This window comes from Diceros bicornis, chromosome 7, assembly GCF_020826845.1.
Source record: "Diceros bicornis minor isolate mBicDic1 chromosome 7, mDicBic1.mat.cur, whole genome shotgun sequence".
NCBI classification, from domain to species: Eukaryota; Metazoa; Chordata; class Mammalia; order Perissodactyla; family Rhinocerotidae; genus Diceros; species Diceros bicornis.
The window spans coordinates 69,332,304-69,352,635 of NC_080746.1; the positions used below are offsets into that span (position 1 = coordinate 69,332,304).

The window sequence follows — 20,332 nt, forward strand, 5'->3', positions numbered from 1 at the left end:
TCCAATATAGTTATAACCAAACATATTTTAGTTTTCGCAATGCTTGCTAAATTTCAAAGTGCATCTCCATTCCAAAAAAGCACTCCATTACTTCCATCCAATGAATATCCATGATGGGGCAATTTATAAATTTTGTCATTTAGCTGGGGGCAAGTATTGTGGTAAAAGACTCATTGAAATAGCTTGGCTTCTAGGGGAAAAAAACATATATTTCAAGTAACTGAGCACATCTTACCAGTACCTTAAACTTTATTTAGGTTTAAATTTTGATCTTATCTGACAACAACTTTAGAGCTCATTCTAGTTCAACCCCTTTCATTTAATAAGTGAAGAAACTAAGGCCTAGAGAGGAGAATGACCTAAGGCACTTAGTTGCAGAACACAAGTCTCTTGACACCTGCTTCAGAATGCTTTCCACTGTACTAATTAACAGTGGTTATACCAACTTTAAAAAGTGAAAGTAAATAACAAACATGCATAAGTTCCAGAGGCACCTAATTTACAAAGCCAATGGATTCTTTCAAGAGTTGTAGGTGAATTATGTTTTGGGGAATAAAATTGCATTTTTAAGGCAACAGGGGAGTTTATTAAAGAAATACTGCTCTTGAAGTCTTTAAAGGACAAAGAAAAGTTACCACCTTATTTAAGTGAGGCTAAGGATTTTAAAGCTAATTTTCATGTTACAGTATGAATTGTATTTCACCTTAATATTTTACCTTTTAAGCTAGAGAATTCAATTCATTGAGTACTTTTTGTATGATTAGAAATTTGCTAAGTTCTATGAGTTCTTCCTAAAGAGGTCTTAGCTCCAAGAGATTACAGTTTGTGTCTTTACGTATGCAAGGTACTAGAGCAAGACTGACATAGGAACAATCCTCACTAAGAAATGAAGGCGGGGCCGGCCCCGTGGCTTAGTGGTTAAGTGTGCACAACCCACTACTGGTGGCCCAGGTTGGGATCCTGGGCGCGCACCAACGCAATGCTTGTCCAGCCATGCTGAGGCAGCGTCCCACATACAGCAACTAGAAGGATGTGCAACTACGACATACAACTATCTACTGGGGCTTTGGGGAGAAAAATGGGGGAAAAAAAAAAGAAATGAAGGCAATTTCAATTACTTGAAATTTAGGGATTAAAAGCGGGAAAGTCCTTTCGGGCTGGATATATTGGGGGAACTTTACTATTTTGTGCACATGCAGGAAGGGGAGCTTTCATTTGACGGTGCTATATTATTTAGTTCCCGAATACCTCTTCCATTATAAAGTAGAATGCCACCTATTTCCTCCTTTAAGAGCTGTTTTCTCTTTTGTGTGAAAAGGTTTGTCAACCTGGAGCCTTAGGGAGTACCAGCAGAAGGGTAACCAAAGGGTTTTGGAAGTACAAAAGAAAGGGAGTCTGACAGTGCTCAAGACTAACTTTGTTTGCTTTGGTTTTATTTAAGGAGGGCTGGTTCTGAAGGGTAAGTAGGGTTTAAACATAATAGAAAAGAATCTTCTCTTTTGGGGTTCAGTCCTGGTAAGTACAGTAGGTTAGTCTAATATAGAAGTTGCTGTCTGGAACTAGACTTGCCTATCATCCAGCAGGTATCAGAACCACCTAGTCCATTCTTACTAGCCAGGCACAGTATCCATAAACCTGATACGTTGTAGAACAAGTGAGCAGTTACCATCAAGAACCAAGTGGGGTAGTGTTGGCATTAAAGAGGTCTAGTAGCCCATAGCAGGGTCCCAGTCAACAGATGGGTTTAAATGCAAGAATCTAGACTCGCAGAGCAGGTTAGGGGTAAAGGATTGGAAAGCAAGAGGTCTTATTTTCAAGAGGCTGATATCGTGGACAAATGACCTAATCAAGCGCTCAGGTTCAGTAATCACATGAGTCTAGATATCAGACTTAGGGGATCAGCCAGACTTAGACATTATGACACTGTACATGCTTCTCAAACTAGGCAGATTTTTCTGGGATTAACTGACAAAAAGTATTGCATGTATGAGTAATCACGATGAATCTTTTTGGAGAGTTAATTTTACTTGATAGCAATTTAATCCCTATTTTCACATATTTTTATATTAAAATAAGCAGTCATACTTTGAAGTAGATGGCTAATTTTGGATGAATCTAAAGAAAACAGGATTTCAAAGAAACGTCGATTTTAGTAGGGAGTTTTAGCTATATTCCCAAGTCACTGATGCTCTTAGAAAAGTCTGAAAGGCAATGAGTGCAAAAAGTAGTCTTTGGAAAAGACCTGTTTTAAACTAAATTCTGCTGCTTATTGTGTGACTTTGCGCAGATTCAAAAATTACCTAATCCCATAAGATTGTTGTAAAGATTACTGATAACATACAAGCATGTAGTAAGGTACCTGACAGATAAATAGGTACGTAACAATGGGACAAAGAGGAAAAAACCTGGGCTAGAAATCCCTTATCTCACCGCCTCAGATTAGGTCAGATCCTACGGCCTGGAGAGCTATTGAGCCTCTAGAGAGAATAAACACTCGGTCTACAAGTGTGAGTGCGGGGTGAAGTTTAATTGGAACATGCCTGGATATGGCAGGGAACTAATATGTCGCATATCTATTCCTATCACCTATATTAGAAGAGTTTTATATACATACTCATTTAATCTTAATAATAACCCTTTAAAGGCATAATTATAATCTTACAGATGAGATAACTGAGGTGCAGGAAGGCTCCAATTGCCCAACGTTAAATAGCCAGTTAAGCAGTGGTGCAGGTACCTGAACCTAGTCATTCTACCACATTGCCTTAGTGAGGGGAAGTACTCCTACCCCCCAAAATGGGAGATAGGTTTGAATAAGTGAGATTAAAGCAATAGCGGCTTTCTACAGTAACTCTTGCCTACCGGAATAACAAAATATTTGACACTGAGTTGGTGACCTGTGCTGTGTGATGTGACATGAGAAGCCCAGAGACAGGAAGGTCAGAATTCTTTCATAGTATCTAAGAATAAATTGATAGGGGTTTCAAGTCTAATCATCTTCAAGTACACTAAGGACTCATTAATTTAGATTACGGTACATGGAATTTGCAATAAAGTATATAGGAAACGAGAAACAAAGAAAATATTTGAAATTGTTCTTCAAACTTCCTCCCCTCTCCTCCAGTAGTTCAGCTTGAATAAAAGCTGCGGCATTCCTTGGTGACTTCTGCCTAACGGCCACACTGAATTCTAGTTAATAGAATAACTGAGCCCAAAACACAAAGGGTAGCATACCACATACAAGCAGAATTTACAAATAAAAGTCACCATGCCCTAGAGGGACAGACTGAAGGTGGTTAGGGGCAACTGAGCACATCCCCACCCCCTGCATTTCCATCTCTTCCTGGCTCTTCCCCCTTTGGGAGTCTGTGAGCTCAGGGGAGTACCAAGGAGGGGGCCCGAGAGGGTGGAAAATTTGGAGACCTCGTCTTTATTTGCATGAATTCATACAGACTCACTAGGGCCCCTGGGTCTCCAGACTACCCCCAGCAATTTTTCTTTCTTAATGAAAATCAATGACAACACAATGACAAGTTTCAAAATATATTTAGTTTAGTGTGTCTGTGTGTTTAAAGTAAGAAAATTGTGTGCATAAATGCAATGTGCTTTTTCTTTTTAAGCTTATATTAAAATAATCTCATTTCTTGCTTTCTTTAGAACCTTTGTTCATGTTCTTCATGCTCCAGATAGCCAATAAATAGCACAGACAATGCGGGGGGGGCGGGAGCCCCCATGCCCTATTCCATTTTTTGTTGGTTCACCTTCACCAACACTTTTTCCTTTATTGAGCATCTACTTTAGGAAGGCCTTTTGCCAAATAATAGAGACACAGAGCTGGATAAGACCATAGAAGAGCTCAGTCCAACTAACACTGGGAATCACGAGACCACCACACAGGTCAGTTGAGACAGGCACAAAAAATAACGCCTAAATAGAAATAGAAAGATATAGGGAATGAAAGTACCCCAGATAAATTAAGTCCAAGTGTTGAAAAGCAAATAGGAGTCTGTTAGAAAGCAAGGGAAACAAATAATTTTGTGAGACCTAAAGCATGAAAGAGTGTGATATGTTTAGGGAATGACAAGAAGTTCCACGTGACTGGAGAGCTGCAGAGTAGGCATGGCTAGAAAGACTGGTAGTCATTAGATCCTGAAGAGCTATGTTATGCTAAGGAACCGGGGCTTTATCTTGTGGATCAACATTTCCCAGCTATGACCATAGAGCCCTTTGAAATTACAATGTGAAGAAGAAATACCAACAATACACGTTTAAATTTTTGATACTTTAGCTTTCTTATATAAGTATAAAAAATTTGAATCATTTTATTTAAAACCCCAGTATACCAGAGATGAAGTAAATCACCTTTTATTTTCCTCTTATATTTGGTTATTAAGAGACATGCAAAACCCTCCAATTTCAATGAGAACAGTGTTTTTGTGTCTTTTTATCACATATCCGCTTAATATTAGGTGTAATGTTGCTAAGTCGGATCCGCATATGAGGTGCAGCATCAAGTCTTTTCCTATATTTCGTTTTTGTTGCAGCATAATATGAAAATCCTGTTTCACACAGGTGCATTGTAGCAAAAGGAAGAAGTACACGAACTGCACGCCTTGCAATGCTTGGGTACTCTTGAATTAGGCTACTCCAAAAATCATTTAGTGAAAGTTCACTGAAATTTTGTTTCACCTGAGAATCAGACGTTAAATCAATCAGGCTCTCATAGTCCCGTGCTACTAATGACGCTGGCTTAACAGTTACCGTAAATGGATTTCTAACCCAAGCATTATTGTCATTTGTTACAGGAAAATATTTTAACAGAGTAGAGCGCAAACCCCTTAGGTGCTGCACAATGGCACTGCAAATATCTTTATCAACTGTAGAATTAATTTCAGTCAAAAAGTCACTGAGCGTAGGAAAACAATCAAAGTTTTCTTCTTCTACAGATGAAGCCCAAAATTCCAATTTTCTTAACAATGATGACATTTTATCAAATACTGTAAAAACTGTCACATTTTTCCCTTGCATTGACAGATTAACCTCATTTAATTTAGTAAAAATATCTGCAAGATATGCAAGTCTTAGCAGCCAAGATGAATTTGTTAAACAATCAGATAGTCGAAAAGCAGAATCCATGAAAACCAATAGTTCACGACGAAGCTCAAAAAGTCTTACAAGAACTTTACCTCGAGAAAGCCACCTCACCTCTGTATTTAGAAGAAGTGCTGTGTGCTGGGCACCCATTTCTTCACATAAAATTTTTAGTAGTCTGGATTGATGTGGTCGAGCTTTAATATAATTGATGATCTGTACTGCCTGATCTAGCACATTTTTCAGAGATGTAGGCATTATTTTAACTGCTAGTGCATGTCTATATAATAGGCAGTGACTACTGGTGCTTTCAGGAGCCACATATTTTATCAAGGTGACAGCCTCAGCAATTTTCCCATCCACTGCCCTAGAAGCATCAGTACAAACATCAACACATTTTTCCCATTCAATTTCATGTTTCTGCATAAAACTGTTGATGCAGTTGAAAATCTCTTCCCCAGTAGCATTACTTTGCAAAGATTCACATAAGAGTAGGTCTTCCTCAATAGACTTATTAAACCTATAACGAACAAACACAAGCAGCACAGCAAGTCCTGAAACATCAGCTGATTCATCTAGTTGCAGTGAAAAACCATCACAAATTTTCAGTCTACAAACAAGCTCTTCTTCAATGTCAGCAGCTAGATCCTTAATTCGACGTGCAACGGTACTGTTAGATAGTTGAACTGCATCTATTTTTTTACTATATTGTTCATCAAACATGCGCATCACGACATCTTTCGCACAAGGCTTGATAAGCAATTCTCCAATAGTATGAGCCTCTCCACTCAGGGCTATATGATAACTTACATTGTATGATGCCTCTGTAGCACTTTCATTATCTGTATTGACAATTTTAGGTGTTGGGGGTTTATTATTTTCAGGTGAATCAAGATGTTGCTTGAAAAAGCTGATGTCTTTGTCTTTATATGCAGCATGTTTAGTTTCCAAATGTCTTCGAAGCTTACTAGGGGCCAAAGAGCTATTTGATAAAATTTTCTTACATAACACACACTGAGCATGAGGTGCATCTCTATTTCCAAAGTAAGTAAATCCAAAAGACAAATAACTTTCATCATATTTTCTTCTTTTTGGTTTCTTACTAAAGGTTATTTTGTTGGAACTGGACATAAATTTGACCCTGGAAAGCTCACCTTGTGATTTTTTAGAAACTGAAGGCTGCAATTGTTCATCTTCACTTTGTAATATTCCAACCTTTTGATCATTCGATTCAGACACAATTTGATAACAAAAAGATTCTACTTCTTGTTTAAGACTTCCTTGTTTCAGCAACAGATCCATAGGCAATGTATTTGTGGTACAAAACATGGTTAATTTAGAATAAACATTGAGTATCACAAATGTGTTGAAATTATAAGACAGGATACATAGAAGATGAGCAATCATCAAAGAGATGATATATAGCAACACATCAGTTAATTTGTAAATGCTGCCTATGCATCAATGCGCAGATGGAACATCACACGTTCGTCTATCAGGTGATCTCTCACGCGACTTCCTGGTGCTCTCAGGTATGGCACACCTTTTCTTAAAGGTAGATTATCGCATAAAAATAGAAGCTATAGAAATGAGTTTAGTAGTCTTAAACTTCTATTTTAAAATAAACTATAAAGAAAAATTATTGTTAGCATTGATCTTTTTCTCAGAACACATCAACTTAGAGAATATTAATATTCTATAACACACAATTTGGGAACCATTGGGCTAAGAAGTAATGAATTGATAAGTGTATTTCTAAGAAAGGAACCTTGAGGAGCAAGTCCCATGGCAGGGGTTGGCAAACTTTTTCTGTAAAGGGCCATACAGAAAATTTTTTTACATAAAGTAAATATTTTTAACTTTATGGGCCATGTAGTCTCTGTTGCAACTGCTCAACTCTGTGGTTGTAGCATGGCAGCAGCCATACATAATACGTAGAAGAATGGACACAGCTGTGTTCCAATAAATCTCTGTTTACAAAAACAAACAACATGGGCCATCATTACCAAGCCCTTCTCATGGTATATAGGACCTTGGAAATCTCTTTTAGCTTTCTAACACCTACTGCCATTAGAGACATTCATTGTTGATACTCTTACAAATGCCAAGGCTCCTTCCAGAGCTAGCAACTATTGTGAGGAGCCATATTAAAAACACAGAAACACAACTCAAAGTTTTAAAAGACACAGAAATCTGTTGTATCCTAAATACTGTGTGTTAACATTGAAAATAAACCGCAGACCAAAAGTTAGTTACTATCCTCTGGAGTTAAAATTACATAAATATTTATATTATCCAAATTAAGACTCATTCAAAGTAATGTATATTTTACTGTTTACTCTGCACCCCATTATAGTATAGGTGAAGACTTAACCAAGACCTAAAGAGAACATAAACTCTCATTTTAACAGATTTATTCCTCATATAATTAAAAAAAACATAATTAAAAGGGAAGGGTAATGCAAATTTTAGGACCTCTAAAGGCTACTAATAGCTTTATAAGTTAAGGCATACAAATTTAGCATCTATCCAAATACATCCACTTTTGATTTAAACCTCATGATTGGGCTACAGAGTAAGCTTTGTATTTTCAGGTTAGATTCTGAATCAAAATGGTTTTCCTATTAACAGCTGGGGGGTAAGATACCTGAAACGATGAGTACTCCCTTCTGCAATCACATTCTCCACCTTGACAGCTTGAAACGCAGACTCTTCAAAAGAATAAAATTAAGGGATGGGGTGGAAGGGGAGTAACCAAAGGCCTAGAATGAGAAAAATTAGAATTAGACGCTGCAAAAGCAGAACTACAAACCTCTAAGGTGACCTTTCATTACAATTTATTTTAGATCCAGGCAGTGCAAATGATTCTCCACTGCAGTGCAGATCTTGGACTGAAACAGAAGATACCTAGCATAGTAAAAATGCTAAAATCTCATCTTGTTTAATACACTGGTAATTTCATTGTTGTGAGATGCTCTCTTGCCCACTGACTTCATAGAAATACATTAAAAACTTGCAAAAGCTAAACCTCTTAAATTTTTTTATCGATGTCATAATAGTTTTATAACAATGTGAGATTTCAATTGTAGATTATTATTTGTCAGTCACCATATAGATGCACCCATTCACCCCTTGTGCCCACCCCCCAACTCCTTTCCCTCAGGTGACCACCAAACTGTTCTGTGTGTTAGCTAAACCTAACTTTTAAAAGTACAGCCACATCTTAATGTCTCTAAAACTAAGCATTGAAAGTAATCTAAAATGGAATCACACATGGAAATGTTACATAAAACATGTCTTTTTGCTATAACCATTTTTGTCCCCTCAATAACCAATCTCCTAAGGTTACTAATGTTTTATTGAGTGATCATTGTTTACTATGTGCCAATAACTGTTAAATCCCTTATAGATTATCTCATTTAATCCTCAAAACAAACCTGAGAGTCCGGGACTATTAATAACCCCACTTGAGAGATGAACAGAAAGACAATGAGGTTAAGTCACCTGCTAAGTGACATCTTGTAAGGGAAGAACTAACAACAGAACCCAAAAAGTTCGACTGCAGAGCCCATGTGCCTAGCCATTACTTGTGTGTTCCTGAACACTCTTTTAATTTCCCAAGCCCTAAAAAATCTGGTATGAGGAGCTGGGCGGTGCAGAAAGAAATGGATTACAATGGGTTACAACTGGCATCAGCAGACAGTCCTACTTCTCCATTATTGGGAGCAAAAGAGCAGCAGATTCTCCTTCCACAATCCCGATTTGGATTTAGCCAGAGAACTTCCTGGAGCTGCTGGTTGACCTAAGAGATCAGGATCCGTCTCCCTTGCTGCCAGAGAAGGACACAACAGAGAAGGAAGCTTTGTTTCCAGGAAGGAGGGCCTCATCCCCATCTCTCTTAGAGGTGCTTCCTCGCATCTCTCGAGGACAAAGAGTCTGGACTCCCTTTAGAGTAAAGTTTCTTTTCCACTCCCCGAAAAGGGCTGGTGGGGGGCACCCTCATCTTGCCTCTGCCTCCAGTTAAAGTGACAGGGGACACAACCCATCCACCCCCACCCTCGGGTGGTTCCAACTTTGAACAATACCCTCAAAGGCAGGAGGGCTGGGCGGGAGTGCAGTCCAGTCAGCAAGGCTAGGCAGGAGGTGGGTAAGGACACCCCTTCCAGGTCTGAAATGCTTTTTTCACCGGGTCCCTCGATGTGCGGCCCGGGCCGGCTCTCCCGCAGCTCTGGTCACAGGTGCGCGCTGCCCCCAGACCGCCACGTCGGGGGCTCGCTCCCCGTGGGCGGCCGCCCTCGCCTACACAACTCTTCTCTCGCGTCCCCGGGCCGTCGCCTCACCTAACTACCCCATGAACTCAACTCAGCACCCAACACTATCCTTCTCCTCCAGCTCCATCAGTGATGGAGAGCGCGGTCTCCGCTGCGGCTAGGCTGCAGAGCAGCGCCGCGGTCCCCGGCTGAGCCTGCGGCCGCCATTTTAAACAGCTCAAGGCAGCGGCCATTTCAGAGCGCACCACTCAGCCGCCGTGGCGGCTCTGGTCCTCACCTTCACCGAGGCCTGAACAGGGTCAAGAGCCAGTCGTCGCGGACTGGAGGGGACAGGGAGGAGGGAGGAATGAAAAACAAAACAGAGGAAAGAAGGATTCAGGGACAGGGTGATGCTCTCAGCTCAGGGATACCGCCTATACCACCTCCACAGAGATCCGATTCGCGGCTGGCGCGGTCGCTCGTCTGAAGATAAATTTAGCACCCCGAGGCACCCGAACTTACTGTCTTCGCGAGCGACTCCTCCGCTGCCCAATCAGCGCCAGAGTTTCTCCCCGCCACCAATCCGCGCTGAGCAGCAGGGCGGGACCGAAAGAAAGGACCAAGCTCGGTTGAGGCGCGGCCCAGCCTCGCCGCCGCGCTGGAGTCGTGCGAGCTGTGAGTCCAGGCTGGTGCCACACGAGAAGCGATTGTTTTCAAACTTTCCTGGGCCTGAGGCAGCCCGGGCTTTTGGGTAAAATGCAGATTCCTGGGTGCCACCAGATAGCGTTTGTGATCCTGTAGGGCTGGACTGGACTCCAGAATCTGCATGCACCTGAACACGGGCGCTCTGCGCAGGCGGCGGCGATTTGAGTGCATTCGCGGTGCCTCGGCTGCCGATGCTTTCACGACCTCTTTGTTCCCCGAGCCGCACCGCAGGCCCAGGCCACTGCCTCCTCTTTTCCTTGTTTTCCCACTGGAATCGGGGCAGAAAACGCCCTCTCTCTTCCCTGCCTCTCCCGTGCGCTGGCCGGGCCGAGAGCTGAGCCTGAGAGCGCTGCTCCGGCCCGAGCTCTCGGTGACCCTAGGTGGGGTCGGGGAACGCCGTGTGGGAGGATGTAGGGATAGCGGCGTCTCCGCAGTGTCAAGGGGAGGGATGCGAGTCCGCCTCCTCTGTCTTTGCTCCTCTTACAAGGGGCACCCTCCCCGAAGGCGCGCCCGGCCCCCTGCACCGAACGGCCAACCCTCTGCAATACTCTGTTTATTAGCTGCCGCATTCGGGTGTTTTAAGCCTAGTTCTCCTACGCCGCTCCCCTCTTTTTAAAAACAACACAACAGAAGGCTGCGAGCTGTGTACTTCCATTTGTGTGAGATCCGTCCTGGAGACCTAGAGTCGGTTTTTCCAAACTGGTACTTTGAAATATATACACTTCTCGGAGGTAATTTGTTAAAGTACGACTACCATTAAACAGTAGGTCCCGTTCTTTGCAGTATTTTAGCCTTTCGAGGCCCCGTGGAAATAGCTCAATGAAAATTGGATCATGTTTTCAGGCACTGCGTCAATGAGCAAGTCCCCAACTTGTGGTCAAAAGCAAGGGCAGCTTTTGTTTTTCTTAAACATGCTTCTTGGATGTGTGAACAAATCTCTTAGGCGTTGAAAGAAACCTAACTCTTAATTTAACAATTTTCGGGAGGGCTGCCTAGACGATTTCCTAGGACTGATAAATCGAAGCCAACGTTTGGTCATAAATGTATTAAAGTCATTTCAACATGTTCAGATCTTTGCCCTATAGTAGGCTATCCGCATGTCTTTATTATTTTTACGTTATTCCTATTAAATCAGTTTCAGTTGAACTTTAACCACAAAGGTGGAAATCATTTTTGGAAAAGGGGTGCAGTTTTACTTGAAGAGCAAAGATTTTCATTTTGTGATTGCAGGAGTCGGCTAGCTTCCTAATAATATTGGAATAATATCACATATTTTTATATGTTTTATATTTCAGAAAAAAACTTTTACATATATGTTCCTAGTTTAATCTTCACACATCTAGTTTACATCTTCATGAATTGGGAAAATCCAAAACATTCAACTGATGGGAAGAACAGTGTTTGAACAAGTTCAGCTAAAGTCAAGTCTAGGATTTAACCTAAGTCCTAAAAATCTGAAGAGTCTGGTAATTAAGGGTCATGAAACATAAGAACTTTTTCTGTAATTGTTTAGTCCATAATTTATTATAGAATGTTGGTTGATGAGACAGATAAGACAATATATAGACAATGTAGAACTCAGGCAGACCAACAATGATAATAGCTAGCTAGCATTTATTGAATACACAGTATGGGCCAAGGGCTGTTGTACATGCTATTTAATGTATTAGCTCATTTATTCTTCACAACAACCCTATCAGATGATTGTTCCTATTTTACAGATACGGAAATTGAGCACAGACTGGTAAATAACTTGCCCAAGTTCCCAAAGCTAATTGGTGGTGGAACCTAGATGAGGTGTGATGCTGATTGTGGGAACTGCAAGCCATATGTATCAGGGTGGGGTATCTGTGTGTGTATGTATGTGTTTGTGTGTATGTGTGTGTGCACGGGCGCACGCAAACATATTAGGTTGAACACTATTGTCAATAAGATTACAATACTATGTTGAGTAAGCAGGTAGAGCCTCATCATTAGAAAGGAACTCGGTTTGTTACCTGGGGCTCAAGCAAAATCATCATTGGAAGCACTGACAAGAATTTCGACTGATATCCTGAATTTGCAGCCTCAGTTGCTGTAAGAGGTCTGAGATGGCAACTCACGTTGGTTGCGTGAGTTAATTTGCATTGCAGTTAGGTTTGCCAGAACAGATGATGAGACAGGGAGCACTAGAGGCAGTATTGTAGGTCAGAGTGTCCCACCCCTGCCCTTTATATTCCTCCATCCCTCAGTTTATGTTGGCTGCCCTGGGAAGAGCAGGACTGCAGCCGAAGCAGACCCTGAATAAGCTGACAGCTGGGGGCCATGTGCTGATCATGCTATTAGTCCCTGAAAGGGCTGCAAGTCTTTTCTTGAAGAAGGATCTGAGTGGCACATCTCCATGTCTGCCATAATGTGTAACCTTTAATATAAAGGTGGCAAATTAATACAGTTTTCATTATTTCTCTGAAAGTTATCTTTATTGTGGTATCATATGCTTTGTCAACTTTTAAGATGTATGAAACATTTAAGAGAATTTTGTGACCACATGTATGAGATTGATTTATTGGTATTAGATTTACAAGAGTTGCATAAGTGCTTATAAAGATTTCACTGGCTAGATGTTAGATATATTACATTTGTAATTATAGTTTAAAATAACTAAGAAAATTTGATTGAGTATGCAAATGATGTTAAATATTTAAGAAATATTTAGTCTGTTAAGCTTGTGAATTTATTAAATCATAGTCAGAGAATAAGTAAAAGTGATTGTCCATATTTTTGTGCAAAGATTATGAGATTTATAAATAGACTAACAAGATTTATAAATTGAGCTTAAATGCTTAAGAAACACAAGTTTACAATTTTAACATATTTTTGCTATTAATAAACAAACTAATCATGTCAATTATCAATGTTTATTGTAGCTTTTATTCACTCCTAGGACTTTCACTATTCCCATTACGTTCAGTGATTCTCAAAAATATAACATGAGCCCTGACTTCGCACTTGAACTTCAGTTCCATGTTTTCAAGTCTGTGGACTTTCTATTTCAACATATACTAACACCTCAGACTCAGCATGTTCAAAACTTTATTAATGCTCTCCGAATACTTGTACTTTCCCAATGACCTTATTTTTGTTAAAGATTTTTTCATTCTTTTGATATCCCAAACTAGCAAACTTGAAGTCAATGGTTACTCTTGACTCATCTTCATATCCACGTATATAGGCATCAAATTGTTACTTACTCTAATGTCTCTTAGATTCATCCCCTTCCCTCCATCACTCTTGCATGTTTTCTAGACTAGGCTCAAGAAATGTTCCTTCTAAATTATTGCTACAGTCTTGCTAGCTTCCAGTCTCTTCCCGTTTAATTGGTTTTGCATACCAGCCTTCCATATTTTACAACCTTCAGTGACTCACTACTTCCTCCGTGTCATGGCATAGAATCATAAAAGTTTAGAGCTGAATAAAATATTTAGAAAATAATACAACGTAATCCCCTTTTTCCTCAGTTTTATAGAAGAAAGAATCAATCCCAGAGCTATTGCATGACTTTGACGTCACATTGATAATTGATGACAAAACTGGAATAGACCTCAAGGTGTATGGGGCATGTCTTAGAATTCCTTTTTATCTCCCATTGTACTAGAGATTAAACTGTGCGTTTGGCAGATACACTGCAGATATTGGTTGATATGTAAATTAAGCCATCTTAGACTCTCTGTTAATAAATCCTTTCTGTTGCAAATGATAGAAATACAATCCATAAGCAAAAAGTTAATTTCTTGGCTCACGTTACTAAAAAGTCCATTGGTACAGGTATGGATGGGTTCAATGGTTCAAATGATATTGTCAGGGCTCTGTTTGACTCTCTGTCTTGATAGGCCGTCTCTGAATGGCAGTGTGATGGCCTCTGTCATCCCAAAGCTTCTGGTGAAAGAGCATCTTCCCCAATAGCATTGGGAGAAAGGTTCCCAGAAAGCTCTTTCCTTCAGTTTGGGTTATGCCTGTGAACCAAACATATATCCCAAAGAAGGAGTCCTCTAAGCCGTCAGCTTGGGACACATACCTCCTTTAGTTTTGAGAATGTGCGTTTACTCTGATTCACCACCAGATCTCATGGAATGGGTGAGGAGTGGTCCCAAAAAAGGAAGAGATTCTGGAAAAGCGGAAGATACTCACTAAATTTACTCTTTCCTTGCCCCTCATATCTGATCAGCTACCAAGAGTCCTCTATTGTTCTATCTCTTTGTCCAAGCTTTTCTCTCCAATTCCACTGCCATCACTTTAGTCCAGGATCCTCTTATTAAACTCCTAACCAATCTCCTGGCTACCTTCAATCTCTATCAAATTTATTCTGGACACAGATAAGTACTCTATTTACACACATTGAAGTTACTCCCTTACTTGAAGCTATCCCTGTTGCTGGGGTGATCAACTCCTTGGCTTGGTATTCAAGGTTTTCACTAAATTGGTTTTGATTTTTAAGTTATTTTTTCAATTTTACAGCAGTGGAGGTGCTAGGTGGGAAGTGAGGCAAGTAAGGGCTGGATTGTCTGGAGCTCCCTCTCTTCAGCTAATGGTCATGTGACATGTAGGTTAGTTGTTCTGGCTTAAAGGCCCAAGTTTGGGGTATTCATTTTGTTGTTTTCCTTTTAATTTTAAAATTAAAATATTACTAAAAGGATTATAAACAACAAGAGAAATTCCTTGGCCCCTTCTTCAGATGCAATCACTTGTAACATTTTAGGCCATATTTTTTGGTATTTACCTTCATATTTCTCAATGAATATTGTGTATAGTGCTATTTGCTTACACATGACCCATCATCCTTCTGACTCCAAATCTACTTAACCTAGAATCTAAAAGTCCCCATTTCATTGGCTCAATGCTTCAGTGTCTCAATCCCAAAATCCTGAGAGAATAATTGGTCCCAAGTTATTTATTTATTTATTTTGGTGAAGAAGATCAGCCCTGAGCTAACATCTGTTGCCAATCCTCCTCTTTTTTCTGAGGAAGATTGGCTGTGGGCTAACATTTGTGCCCATCTTCCTCTACTTTATATATGGGACGCCTGCCACAGCATGGCTTGATAAGCAGTGTGTAGGTCTGTGCCCGGGATCCAAACCTGCGAACCACAGGCCGCCAAAGCAGAGCATGTGAACTTAACCACTATGCCACCAGGCTGGCCCCTCAAGTTATGTTTTTTCATCAGGTCAGCTACAACTGGCCAATCTTTGAGTGGAGTGCCCTTTAGTGGAGTCCCTACTCTAAACTGTTGCTAGGGGTGGAAGAAGATGGGTGGTTGCTCTATGCTGGCAATAATTTGGTGTCTGATTGTAGCTGACATCACAGATTGATGCACTCAACTCAATTACAACTCCCTTCTAGCAAGTCTTACTGCTTGAGGCTGGAAACCTAGAGACTACATTTCCCAGAAGTCCTTACAGCTTGGATTCATGAAACCTAGTTTCTATGAAACAAATGTACCCTAGCAAGATATGGAAGTTAAAGGTGAACATTCTGAAGTGGAGGATGTATTTCTGCCTCTTCTGTTATTTCCACTGGCAGATGTTGGTTTTTCTGAGACAGCTAGAGTGGAGGTCCTAGAGTTCAGTCCCTAAAATTCATGGGTGATGAGAGACAGGGAGCAAGGCATCCATTTTGCTGATTCAGATCATGTCAGAGTCAGCGCTATGGAGATGGCTTCCTGATTCTCCAGCTCTATGGGGATGGTGGAAGCATGGTGTCCATGTTGGGGCAGTTCTGTAAGGGTGTTCTGGAAGTCGTTCCTGAAAACTCAGGCTCAACTATGTTCCACTAGCCCTTCTAGTCATTTTTTGAATCCCTAATTCCTCCTAGTAAATTCCTTTCTGTTTAAATTAGCTAGAGTGAGATGTGTTATTCACAATTGAATTCTAACTGATGCGCCTTTCAAAAGTGTTCTTTAAGTATTTGTTCAACACTTATTTGATGGGGTTAAGAAACGTAATTTTCAATCAGTTAAAATTATAGACAGGTCCCTAAGCAGTGTCAATATTTTGAAGCAACTTGGCATATATTTCACTTTTTAAAAAATAGTTTCTATTCTTTTCTTCACTTTTCTTTTGCAATTTTTCTGAAGCAGACACATTCTTTGAAGACATATTAAAAAGTTTTAAGTTTGTAATCTAACATTGATCACTGGTTCCTGGCCAGCAGCACTATCCATGAATTATTTGGTTTCAGATTTAGTCTGCCTGATTAATTTCATCTAATTATTCCTGCATAAATATGACAGACTTAGCTGGACTTGGGGAGGGCTGTGACGCATAGTAAGTGCAGGACCTGGGGAAAGATCAGTTTCAAACTGCACCTCCACTGTTTGCTACTTGTGCGGTCTTGGGCATATCTCAATTTTCTCACCTGAAAAATAGGTTTAAAAACAATAAGATACAATCACTGCTGGGTTTAAGTGAAATCATACATGTAAGGCACTTGGTATGGGGCCTGATATGTAATAATCATCCAATAAACGTTAGATTAATACTATTGTTTTTTGTTTCCATTTCCCTGTACTGTCTTTCAAGCAGGGGCAAGTTTATATTCCTCCACCCATGTAAGAATTTGCCTGTGGAATCTTCATTGTTTCTATAGTTACTAATTATTCTGGTGTTATTTCAGTCCCCTTGAAGAATAGTGATTTGGGCAACTGCCCAACTGCCCACCTTTAATCCAGCTCTGGTTAAGGAAGGCTCATGTGAGCAGCAGAAGCTGAAGGAGGCGGCAGTTCACTCAGAAAAGGACTATGGCAGATATTGCACTGAGTAACATCTCTAGCATAATCCTCTTTAATTTATAAAAGGCTTAAGTCACTTTGTCATGTTAAATCATGTCATACCTCACAAATAAATGCTACACACTCCTTTTCTAGACACTGCAGTTGAGACCTGAAGGTCTAGAAAAAATAGATTATTCAGCCCCAAATTAAGAGGCTTGAATATGGCAAATCAGATGTCTTCTCACATTCTGATGGGACAGGAAGTATACTTGTATCAAGAACTCAGCTTTCATACATTGGTGATAATTTACCTGGAACTTCATACTTTACAGAGCACCTTCACAATCTCTCTTATTTGAACTTCGGGACAACCCATTTAGTTAAGCAGGGAAGTATTCTTATTTCCATTTTACAGATGAGGAATCTGAGGTTCAGAGGAGTTTTGGAGTTACGTGTGGTCACATGTATGGTCATTGGCTGCAGCGGTGTTTAGATCAGTTTTCCTGATTCAGATCAGTGTCTTTTATGCATCCTTTTCTTTAGAAGGTTTTCAGAATCAGGGTAACGCAGCTATAGAATACTTCTGCTAGGTTATTGATCTTAGGCTAAATAATATGATCTGAGCCACCCTTTGGAAAAGTACTACGTTCTTCCAGGGCTGTCCTCTTATAGAAGGTGAAAACTAATCTTCCTCTCTCACTTTCTTTGTAAGGGTGATGTTAAACTTTTAAAAGCCATTCCTTTAAAAATAGTGCTAGACATAGGCGATTTTTAAAGCCAAAGTGAAGGTGTGCAAGTCATTTAAACACTCAATTACTTGGGGAGAGACTGAAATGCCAGGCGATGGGGTTATTTATGGTGCTGTGGGGAGAGCCAGTATATATATTTATTTGTACCAGAGTGGAATCCTGGCTCTGCATCATTTCCTGCCTTGTTTGAAAATCTGGACAAGTCATTTATTATGTCGGTATTGTGGAGTTATAGCCTTGCTTCAAAAGTGTGCTCTGTGAATAAATGAACCTCTATTTGTAATCCTGTTCAAATTTCTCTGATGAAAGCATATCAGTGTTGATAGTTGTGAAGGGTAAGGACACTGACAATAATAACAATGATAATATCAGTGTCTTGAATTTATACCAGTACCATTGCTCTGAGAAACTTTGAACACTTCCCATGTGGCATGTATTCTTTTTTTATTTTTTAAAGATTTTATTTATTTATTTTTCCCCCAAAGCCCCAGTAGGTAGTTGTCTGTCATAGCTGCACATCCTTCTAGTTGCTGTATGTGGGACGTGGCCTCAGCATGGCCGGAGAAGCGGTGCGTCTGTGCGCACCGGGGATCCGAACCCCGGGCCGCCAGCAGCGGAGCTCAAGCTCTTAACCGCTAAGCCACGGGGCCGGCCCATGGCATGTGTTCTTTAAAAGACTGTAATTACAAACATTTCACAAGAAATTATTCTTATTATAATTCTTGTAGTGCAGAATTGAGCAAAAAAATACGTATGATCTCATTTTATCTCCTCCGATCCCTCCCATTCTCCTCACTCGTCAAAGGTAATCACAGTTAATAGTTTTTTATATGTACAGATACATATGTATACATACAGATGTATATAATTGCTTGATATACATATTTTATAAATTATTCTGCAACATGTTTTGGCCTTATCAATATGCCTTGAAGACATTTTCATGTCAGCATATAAAACTCTATTTCTTTCTTTTTAACAGTTGCAGAGTATTCTACTTAATTTGTTTGATTGTTCCCTTATGGAAAGATATTTAAATTGTTTCTAATCCTTTAGCATTAGAAACAATGCTACAATAAATGTCCTCATGTATACATCTTTGTGCATCTATGAGTGTACTTCTGTGGGTTAGATTCCTAAGGAGGAATCACTGGCTTAAACTTTAAGCCTTAAAGGGCTGTGTTAAATTGTGCCCCCAAAAGCCTGTACCAATTTTCACTTCCATAAATAGCACACGGGAGTTCTTATCTCCCATACCTGTGCCAGTATTGTTTTGTATATTATCAATCTTTCTAATTTTGCAATTTGATAGATTAAAAACTCTCATGTTAATTTGCATTTCCTTGGTAATTAATGAAGTGAAACATCTTTTTATAAGTTTGTCAACCATTCATATTTACTCTTCAGTGAATTGCCTGTTCAGAGACTTTTTCATTTTCCCTATTGGGTGGTTTTCTGTTTCTTATTGATTTGTAAAATCTCTTGAAATATTCAGATTATAAATGCTGTGTTAGGCATGTTTCCCCCAGCTTATTGGTTATCTTTTAAGACATTGTTAATTTTTTTCCCTGAGGATAAGTTTTTAATATTTATGAAATCAATCTTTCCCTTTATGGCTTCTGAGACTTGTGTCTCGCTTAAGAAGGAAATTCTTCCACCACTTCTACCCTAAGATTAGAAAAATAGCTGGAAGAAAGGGACCTACTTCAATATTTTTCCAAATGTTTAGCCAATTGTTTCAAATCGTATGCTAGCCAGTTCATTTTATTTTTATTTATTTATTTTTCTGTGATTAAGATCAGCCCTGAGCTAACATCCGATGCCAATCCTCCTCTTTTTTTTTTTTTGCTCAGCAAGATTGGCCCTGGGCTAACATCCGTGCCCATCTTCCTCCACTTTATATGGGACGCCGCCACAGCATGGCTTGACAAGCGGGGCGTTGGTGCGCACCCGGGGTCCGAAACCTTGATCCCCGGGCTGACGAAGCAGAGTGCGAGCACTTAACCGCTTGTGCCACCAGGCCGGCCCCTGGCTAGTTCATTTTAATCTCAACGATTTCAGATATACCATCTTTCAAAAATATCAAACATTTGTAAGTCTTGATTCTCTTTCTAGACAGAGCTATTTTCCTATTTCTGCTTTAATATTGCATTACTTTACTTTTACTATTTACACAGCTTTATAATCTATCTTGATATCTGGTATGGAAAGTTCCCCTTCATTATTTTTTTCTCCGCAAAATTGCAGGGCTATATCTTGTACATTTTTTATTGGATAATAAACATTAGAATAATCTTTTAAGATTCCATAAATAATAATGTTGGGATTTTTGTTGGGATTGGACTTTGTAGATTAAATGTAGGAGAGTTGGCATTTTTATAATATTGACTCTTTTCATTCTGGAGCAGTGTGTTTTTTATTTATTTAGGCCCATTATTTAGGTCTTCTTTTAGGATTTTCAGTGTATTTATGTAGTTTTATTTATCTAAATCTTAACATTTCTCACAAAGTTAATTCCCTGATATTTTATAGCTATGGTTGTTATTATGAACAGGATTTTTTCATTATGTTTTCAAATTGTTTATTATTGGTGAGAGAAGAGTTATTTATTTATTTATTTACTTACTTGTTTGACTTGTTTATTAAATTTCTTCTCTCTCTCTCAGTGTATCTTTTATTTTCCTTTTGTTATGGAAGATTTCAAACATACAGAAAGTAAACAGAATGATTGTGAAGCTCCAAGTACCCATCTCTAAGCTTCAATAATTACCACCCTTCTGCCATTTTTGTTT

The 20,332-nt window shown here is 39.6% G+C and overlaps 1 protein-coding gene across 2 annotated transcripts; it reads right to left on the bottom strand.

Moving 5' to 3' along the window:
• Window positions 1-4,349: 4,349 nt before the first annotated feature.
• ZBED5 (zinc finger BED-type containing 5) lies at window positions 4,350-9,824 on the bottom strand. Of its 2 annotated transcripts, XM_058545983.1 has the most exons (3): window positions 9,640-9,824; window positions 7,739-7,853; window positions 4,350-6,671 (listed from the first exon to the last, which is right to left on the bottom strand). In XM_058545983.1, exon 3 carries the CDS (start codon window positions 6,496-6,498, stop codon window positions 4,417-4,419), a length of 2,082 nt encoding a protein of 693 aa, XP_058401966.1. In that variant the 5' UTR covers window positions 6,499-6,671; window positions 7,739-7,853; window positions 9,640-9,824; the 3' UTR covers window positions 4,350-4,416. The 2 variants fall into 2 exon arrangements, with proteins under 2 accessions (XP_058401966.1, XP_058401967.1); XM_058545984.1 differs by having other exon boundaries at window positions 4,350-6,639; window positions 7,739-9,824.
• Between the last annotated feature and the right edge of the window lie 10,508 nt (window positions 9,825-20,332).